Below are 8,704 nucleotides of genomic sequence, written 5' to 3'. Positions count from 1 at the left end.
GCCTCTTGGCACACGACCCAACCAATTCCTGAGGAGACAGCGCCCTAAAAGAAAAATTAGTAATTCCGCCTTTCTTTCCCTTCCATATAATATCATTTATGAAACTAGAGCAACGGTCAGAACTGGGTGTTCCGGCCTTGGAGATAACCCGTTCTTCCTCCCACGCTTAGGTGTTTGTAGCTATTGTAGCTCGCAAGCAGAGATGACAATATGTGTCTGTGTTTTTATCTTAGTGTGCAATAGCTTTTAGAAAATGTAGGCCTTCACATCTGTGTGTATTAAAATATACTGAAATGACTAATCCCTAACAGTTAAAAGATAAAAGTGACACATATATAATCACATCCTAAGTTAGCTAATGATAGCAAACATTAGCTAACTAGCTAAGTAACGACTGTGGTAAATTAGTCACCTAGTTAGCTAGGTTTTGCTAACATTTCAGATGTAACTAGCTAGTGAACAACTGATGTAACATTAGTGTTTTGCTCTGCAAACACTAGCTAACTAGCTAGTTTACAGTTGCCATAGAATAGCTGGCTAGTTATCTAGTGTTTAGCTGGCTAGCTAACCTAAAATGTGAATATAAATATGACACTTACACATTTAAACCATATCTAGCTATCTGGCTTGCTCAAATATTATTGGAGCACAAAGCAGAAAGGGGCAGATAGGGTCAATTACGCTTTAAAGATACATATTTCCCCTAAATGTGGCCACTGTGGCTCTTGATAATGCTAACTGTGACTCACCACCTCCGTTGTAGAGATTCTGGGAAAGTGTATCCAGGAAATGCACCAGATGCTAGATTGAAGGTGGGTTGTTCCCATACAGTATGGAGAGCTGCCTGTTTTGGTCCAGCCTGCCTCAGTCTTTTCTTACAGTTAATTTTGGCGAGGTGGAGCATGAGCCTGCAGTACGACAATGTCGATCAGGTTTTAACTTACTCAGCTGGGATCAGTCGCCAGACTTACTCAGTTCATTTCAATTTAAATTTCCAAGGGGCATTATCAACGGGTGCAGATCATAATGCCTCTGGACACTATTGGATTGATCTAAAACCAACATCAATCATCAGCTCTAGTCAAAGTGTTGGATGGACCAAAATGACAAACGTGAATTTGCTTCACCTGTGTAACTAATTGAAACAATCTGTATTGTTAGACAGCGTGGTTGGGACGTGAAGATGAAATACCTGTCTTTGGAGATGGCAACAACATCGTTCCCACTGTTCACATCAATGACCTGGCAAGGTTGGACACACACATGCACATCCATTTTTTGTTAATACTACCTTGAACAATTATTGACGTGAGGATATAGATTGCACCGAACCCTGCTTTCCTAAAGGCTTTAAGAAATGTGTTCTACATTGATAGAACTTAGACATAAGGTAACATTTATATGCCTTAAACAATATTTCTTTGTGTTAAAGTGTGATTCAGAACGTGATTGAACAACGGCCCAAGCCGTATTACCTGCTAGCTGTGGACTATTCTAACAATACCATGGGGGACATTGTGAAGGTGTGTATAGCAACTGATCAAGAAATCTTTTGTTAAATATTTGAGCCATGTCCCTGTGAATGGACTTAAAAAAGCCTGTTAAAATGACACTGTTAAAAACAAACATTCAAATGTTAGAGTTACTGATCAATTTTGAACTTTATTATTTTACACAGACAAAACAATGCAGGTTTTGCAATTCAGGTTGTATTACCTTAGTGACACAGTTGTACATGTTATCTTGGTATTTATATTATAATGTTTTCATATAGATGATGATATAATAATTCATGAACCGTTTCTCCGCCAGAACATTTCCTCTGCACTTGGACCAGGAAAGATCCAGAAAACACCAGTGGAGGAAGCCTTCCTCACAAAGGACTTGAGTGTATGTTGTACCTGTATAAATGCATTTATTTTATTCATGTGTTTATGCAAAAATCATTGTAACAGGTTACAATAACATACACATGCTCATTATGTGTACTATACTGCAGTGCTCCGGGGAGCTTGTTTTTAAATCTGGGCTTATACTGAATTATTTACAATCATGCTTTAGTATTGCTAATAAACTGATTTCTTACTAACTCAAAATTTTACAAAGCCTCAGAAGAAGTGCAACAGAAATACACTCTTTTTTTCTTTGAGATGACAAGATGAATCAATCTCATGTCTGCATGTTCAGTGCGCAGCTGGACGTGGTTGTAGTTCAGGATTAAGACTTGAAGCAAGGGGAAACAAATGGTTAGCGCTGTCGCCTCACAGCAGGAACGTCCCAGGCCCTGGCTGGGGCCTTTCTGTGTGGAGTTTGCATGTTCCCCTCTCTGAGACCCATATCCCAAACCAGAAGACAGGAAGTCGTCCATTTTAAATTTAGTGTTAATTTTAGCCGAGAGGTATTGGTAGTTATATTTTTGAACTTTGGACAGAGCCATGCTAGCTGTCTCCCCCTGCTCCAGTCCTTATACAAAGCAAGGCCAACCACCAGCTCTGTACATGAGATTGATATCCATGTTCTCATCTCACTCATAGAAACAAAATAGTGAATAGGCTTTAAGATGTGTTGACATGTTATTTCCCCTTGACAGGTAATGGAAATTGATTCCCTGCTGGTTAACCTTCGCATGGAGGGGGTCTATCTCAAGGAACTGCTCTCTATCAACTGGGTGTGTGAGTCTGGTCTGGTGGACAACATAGAGCTGGTAGCAGAGGAATACCGGCAGACCAGGGGACTGCTGGTACGTGCTACAGCAGAAAGCAGAACCTGTCCAAAGAATACACTAGTGTTAGAAGAAATATGAACTGTTCAAATCATGAAATGGCAAACGATATTAACATTTCATAGACGTGGTGTTGCTACTTTCCCAGATAAGTTGTACAAGATCATCCATGTAAATGTGTTCCCTTCAGCCAATCCGTCTGTGTGTACTGGGTCCTCCTGCGGTAGGAAAGACCACAGTGTCCAAACAGATCTGTGAACACTACAAACTCCATCACATCACACTGAAGGAGACCATCTCTGAAACCATCTTAAAACTGGTAAGCTTCTCCTAAGGCATTCAGATACACATGCACTATTGTTAAGAATATGACATACAGATATTTATTTACTTAATACTTAATATTTATTTTATACCCTTATAATTCCATTTTGATCTCTATTTCCAGGAAGATACTGTGAGGAATGCTGGTCCAGATGCAGAGAGTGAGGACACTGCAGCAGAGGCCCATGAGCTGCTGAACAGCCTGAAGGACAGTATGGAGCAGAATGGAGGTACACACTGTGACCAGTGTTTACCTCTCCGGGTCACTACAGCATTTAATCCCCGTCCTTAATCTTCAGTGACATAACGTTGGCTCTCTGGCTTGTAGCATAACATTAGCTTTTTGGCTCTTAGCATTAACGTTAGCTTTCTGGCTTATAGCACAACATTTTCTTTCTGGCTCTGTGTGGTGGCTAAGTCAGATATTTTTTCTGATGAGTTGGTGGAGACCAAAAATAGAGCCTAGAAAAGAGTAGTATTAATGGTCATGTTGTTTTCAACAAAACACAAACTCTAAGCTAATATATTATAATTCAATTCAGTGTTTATTTATAGCTGTGCCAATTTCATAACAGAAGTTATCTCATTGACCCACTTTCAAATAGGAGCAGGTCTAGACCGAACTACGAAATGGTAAAGGAACAACAAACGTGCTTAATAATTCGCTGTACTTTTTGTTATATTATTATTAAACTTGAGCAAGGAGGTTCAGTTATTAGTTTTTAGGCCTTTTAACCACATCTCATTGTCTTCAGCAAATTATATTATAGTTGGCATTATGTGGTTTTGGACTAAAGGTCAGGATATTTCAGACTTTGCTGCTTTGTTTTGGACCACTCATTTTTATTCTATCTTTCAGAAGTCCCCAGACTTTATCAAAGTAAAATACCACATAACTGGATGTTATTTTTAAACTTTTTGTCTGTTAGGTCTTTTGGATGAGCAGCTGTTGGTAAAGGTGGTGAGGGATAAGCTGATGTCTAACCCATGCAGAAACCAGGGTTTCGTCCTGGACAGCTTCCCTAAAACATATGAACAAGCTAAAGAGCTCTTCTACTGTGAGACACTGACACATACTACTGCACTCACTACACTCAGTATAACATGGATACATGCTATACGTACATACACATCTGTATTTTCTTTTTTTTCTAGCTGAAGATCATGAATCAGAAGATGAACCATCCCTGATTTTTTCAAACAGCAAGAGGATTATGCCAGGTCTGTCGTTCATAACAGTCCTGTTATTTTCCATGGTTACCATGGTTAGCAGTGAGATTTAAGCATGCTTGTACACCTAAATGAAGAGGAAGTTGCAACAAAACTACCCCTAAAGATAATAATGTAACGGCCTGAGCCTTTCAGTGATTAGTGTTGTAGTATTTATAATAGTTTGCTTGTGTGTTCCACAGAGTTTGTGTTGTGCCTGGATGCGTCAGATGACTTCCTGAAGAATCGGGTGATGAACTTGCCTGAGAGCCTGGTAAAGGAGCACAACTACGAGCAGGAGCACTTCCTGCAACGACTGGCCAGATACAGAGAGAAAAACTTGGAAGATGAAACTGTCATCAGCTACTTTGATGAGCTGGACATCACTCCTATGTACCTGGGTAAACCATGAAGCATGACCGGGGCCATCCATTAAGGGGGTAAAAGGGTAGCTTTCTGGGAGCCAGCGGCTAAGGGGGCCAACAGAGGCCAGCAATTATCATGTTCATCCTAAATACAAGCAATTATAACCAGTGTTGGGAGAGTACTGCGTTATAAAGTAAAGTACTTTAATTCCACTACAGTCGTGGTCAAAAGTTTTGATACAAGTATTGGTTTCCACAAAGTTTGTGTTCAGTGTTTTTAGATCTTTTTGTCAGATGTTACTATGGTATACTGAAGTATAATTAAAATCATTTCATAAGTGTCAAAGGCTTTTATTGACAATTACAATACGTTTATGCAAAGAGTCAGTACTGCAGTGTTGACCTCTACAATTCGCCCTGGAATGCTGTTAATCAACTTCTGGACCAAATCCTGACTGATGGCAGTCCATTCTTGCATAATCAATGCTTGGAGTTTGTCAGAATTTGTGGGTTTTTGTTTGTCCACCCGCCTCTTGAGGATTGACCACAAGTTCTCAATGGGATTAAGATCTGGGGAGTTTCCTGGCCATGGACCCAAAATCTTTATGTTTTGTTCCCCGAGCCATTTAGTTATTACTTTTGCTTTATGGCAAGGTGCTCCATCATGCTGGAAAAGGCATTGTTCATCACCAAACTGCTCTTGGATGGTTGGGAGAAGTTGCTCTCGGAGGACGTTCTGGTACCATTCTTTATTCATGACTGCGTTCTTTGGCAAAATTGTGAATGAGCCCACTCCCTTGACTGAGAAGCAACCCCACACATGAATGGTCTCAGGATGCTTTACTGTTGGCATGAGACAGGACTGATGGTAGCGCTCACCTCGTCTTCTCCGAACAAGCTTTTTTCCAGATGCCCCAAACAATCGGAAAGGGGATTCATCAGAGAAAATGACTTTAGCCCAGTCCTCAGCAGCCCAAGCCCTGTACCTTTTGCAGAATATCAGTCTGTCCCTGATGTTTTTTCTGGAGAGAAGTGGCTTCTTGACACCAGGCCATCCTCCAAACGTCTTCACACCTGCCTGCTGCCATTCCTGAACAAGTTCTGCACTGGTGGTGCCCCAGTCCTGCAGCTGAATCAACTTTATAAGACAATTGAACCTCTCTCCTTGAAGTTCTTGATAATCCGATAGATGGTTGGAACCTAAATTTAGGTGCAATCTTGGCTGGGCAGCTGTGGCTCAGAGGCCATACAGTAGATTCAGCCTATCACTGACAGCTGATATGTTCTTTATCAAACCTTACTGTGTTTCCTGTCATCCTTTCTTACCAGAGATCACCAGTAGCAGTGAACCAGACAGCTTGCTGCTGATGCAGAAGATTTTTGACACAGTGGGCCAGCCCAGGAACTACGGCCCCAGCAGCCAGGAGGTGGAGGAGGAGCAGAGGAGGAAGGCTGAGGAGAGGATGAGGAGGGAGGCCCTGGAAGAAGCCGAGCAGGAGAGGAAGGAGGCAGAGGAGGCCAGACTCAGGGTTGCACGCTGGGAGGAGTGGGTAGGTGCTGGGAGGACAGCTCCATTAGAGATAAGACTGGCTTCCAATCTATGCAGTGTACACAGTAAATTAAAGTCTGAATTAGTTGTAACATTTCACACATGCTTTAGCATTGTGTTGTACCATTATGTCCCATATTATCCATGCTGAACTTGTTTAGGCTGACAACACCAGATGCAAGCATCACATGCTGTGATGGGTGTCACAGAAAAAACCCCTCAAAGATCCACTTTACCACGTAGCTTTTACCGAAGGGTTCAGTCTTTCGCCTCCTACAGTCTCACTGGATGGAGTTTGCTCTGTTGTCTGACAACGCAACAAGAAAAATGTTTTATGCACCTTTTACTTGATCCACTGTGTGTCTAACCAAGTCTCGCTCAAGGCGAAGTCTCGTTCTGAAATCTCGGGTGGCTGGTTGCAGGAAGACAACAGTAGAAACATGAGCGAGTGTGGTGTGTGCAATACATACTGCACATTTAAGACGCTGTGCTAAACCAGAATGATCCTTTTAAGTGTTAAAGGCTGAGAGAAAAAAATGTTTTAAACTATGTTTTATATCTTTGTATATTATGTTTGATGCAGTGTGTGTGTGTGTGTGTGTGTGTGTCAGACTAAGGGTTTGGTGGAGGTGAGGCGGCAGGAGGAGGAGCTGCTGGAAGCCCAGTCGGTCCCTTTGAGGAACTACCTGATCGAGCACGTCATGCCCACTCTGACCCAGGGCCTAATGGAATGCTGCACAGCCCGACCACAGGACCCCGTGGACTTCCTGGTATTACACTCAGCATTAAGTCACTCTTCACATCTGACTTCACCAGATTCTGATTATCTCTTTTGGTTTGTCTCATTCCAGGCGGAGTACTTGTTGAAGAAGAACCCCTTAAACCACTGAAAGTAGTCTTGAGGTTGCACCCACATATGGTACAAACTGAAATGAAACCATTTTTTTTCCTTAGCTCTTCAATACATTAAAGACTGAAGTCAATTGCATGCAGGATTCCTATTAGTAGAAAACCTCCTGGAGTCTTTTAGACTTGTCACAGTATTTCAGCCATCACATGCCAAGTGTCCCTCGGTTCATGCTGGGATTTTGATTAGGTCTGATTTGTAAGTGGCCCATTCTCCTGCCCCTGTTGTATTTACACACAGCTTTGTTTGGGCTCTTGTGTGCCGGCCATTACTTAAAAGCACCCTAAAAAAGCGTATGAAAGTGCATATGAAGCCAAAAGCTAATTAGGAAGTTAATTTGTGTAATGAACTTGGTAAACTCCAAAGTAGGCATTCTCGGGTCATAATTGCTTTGATTTGGCTTCCGATATCCAGGAAGGATAAATGTTACAAATGGCAGCTCATTTGCGTCTCTCTCATGTTGCCACTCGCAACTCCAAAGTGTACATAATTGGTTGCGACGGAACACCAAATTATTTCATTGTACATACTTAATTACCACATGGGGAAATTAGTTGAGTTTATTTGGGAAACATTGTGACGCAAGCTGCTGCAAGACAATTTGACTGCACCATCTGTGAGTAGCAGGTACAAACACAACACAGAGAGTTCCTGAAAGTGAATCACACAACTGTGTTTCCTTTCACTCCTGTAGCTCGCTTCATTTGGACCGAACCAATGAAAGAAATGATGCACTGTTCCCTTTTAGTTCTGGTCCGTTTCATGTTCACAATGACTTTTACATGCAAAACAAGAGGAGTCAAATGGACTGATAGTTAACTCTGATTGGACATTTTTAATGACTGTTATCCTTTATCATCAGCGCTACATGGATCTGTGGAGGAAAATCAAATTCCTCCTTTACTGAATCCTGTGCAGTAGTACTCTCCAATGTACTATAAGGAGTTTTAACTGGTTATGAAACAGTCTCAGTTTAATACTGATGCCTCTATACGACCTACATAAATAAACCTTCAGATTGGCTATTTCTATGTAGTTCTGCTTACTACCTTCCACCGTGATCACTTCTCACTTCCCGGCTCTATATGCAAATAAACACAAAAGGGATGTACCCTACTCAAAATGCTGTCAGTCGATGTCTATCATTACTGTCCTTTTGGTCTCATGTTTTACCTGCGCTGTTAGCACCCCTGCAGGAGAGATTCTCCATGGTGGCTGTGGGATTTTATAACTGAACTACATAAGCAGTAAAAGTGTGCATCCTGCTCACACAATAAGACATCTGAGCTCTAAACTTCTAAAAATGGTTTAAAATGGTTTCAATTCCGAAGAGGTCAAATTTTACCAAAAACAACAATTGGAGGAAAATGCCAAACAATAAATAGAAATCTACGCAGCTGTAAAATGTATCCTCCCATTATTCAACTCAACTCAGATGTATGTGGTGAGCCTGTGGGGGGACAGGAACCACCGGACTAAACTAGCTGATTGTATATAAAGTAGTTCAGACCAGCTCCACCTGGAGCAGCTACAACAGTAGGATTCTATGTATGCATTAAAGGACCAGTGTGAAAGATTTAGTGGCATCTAGAAGCATAGTTGCTGATTACAACCCCCTCGCCCCACCC

At 41.6% G+C, this 8,704-nt stretch overlaps 1 protein-coding gene across 1 annotated transcript in view; it reads left to right on the top strand.

Annotated features, from left to right (window-relative positions):
• ak7b (adenylate kinase 7b) overlaps positions 1-8,704 on the top strand; it is an 11,025-nt gene extending 2,321 nt beyond the window's left edge. Inside the window, exons 7-18 of the mRNA XM_035674768.1 lie at positions 1,162-1,250; positions 1,433-1,523; positions 1,813-1,890; positions 2,591-2,740; positions 2,913-3,041; positions 3,171-3,276; positions 3,976-4,104; positions 4,202-4,267; positions 4,459-4,656; positions 5,950-6,170; positions 6,781-6,939; positions 7,021-8,704. Coding sequence (XP_035530661.1) covers positions 1,162-1,250; positions 1,433-1,523; positions 1,813-1,890; positions 2,591-2,740; positions 2,913-3,041; positions 3,171-3,276; positions 3,976-4,104; positions 4,202-4,267; positions 4,459-4,656; positions 5,950-6,170; positions 6,781-6,939; positions 7,021-7,059 — 1,455 coding nt within the window. The 3' untranslated portion in view covers positions 7,060-8,704. The remainder of the gene's footprint in view (positions 1-1,161; positions 1,251-1,432; positions 1,524-1,812; positions 1,891-2,590; positions 2,741-2,912; positions 3,042-3,170; positions 3,277-3,975; positions 4,105-4,201; positions 4,268-4,458; positions 4,657-5,949; positions 6,171-6,780; positions 6,940-7,020) is intronic.

Source organism: Morone saxatilis, unplaced genomic scaffold (genome assembly GCF_004916995.1).
Source record: "Morone saxatilis isolate NCDOM2014 unplaced genomic scaffold, NCSU_SB_2.0 Contig3, whole genome shotgun sequence".
NCBI lineage: Eukaryota > Metazoa > Chordata > Actinopteri > Moronidae > Morone > Morone saxatilis.
This window is presented reverse-complemented; position numbering and strand designations above follow the sequence as displayed.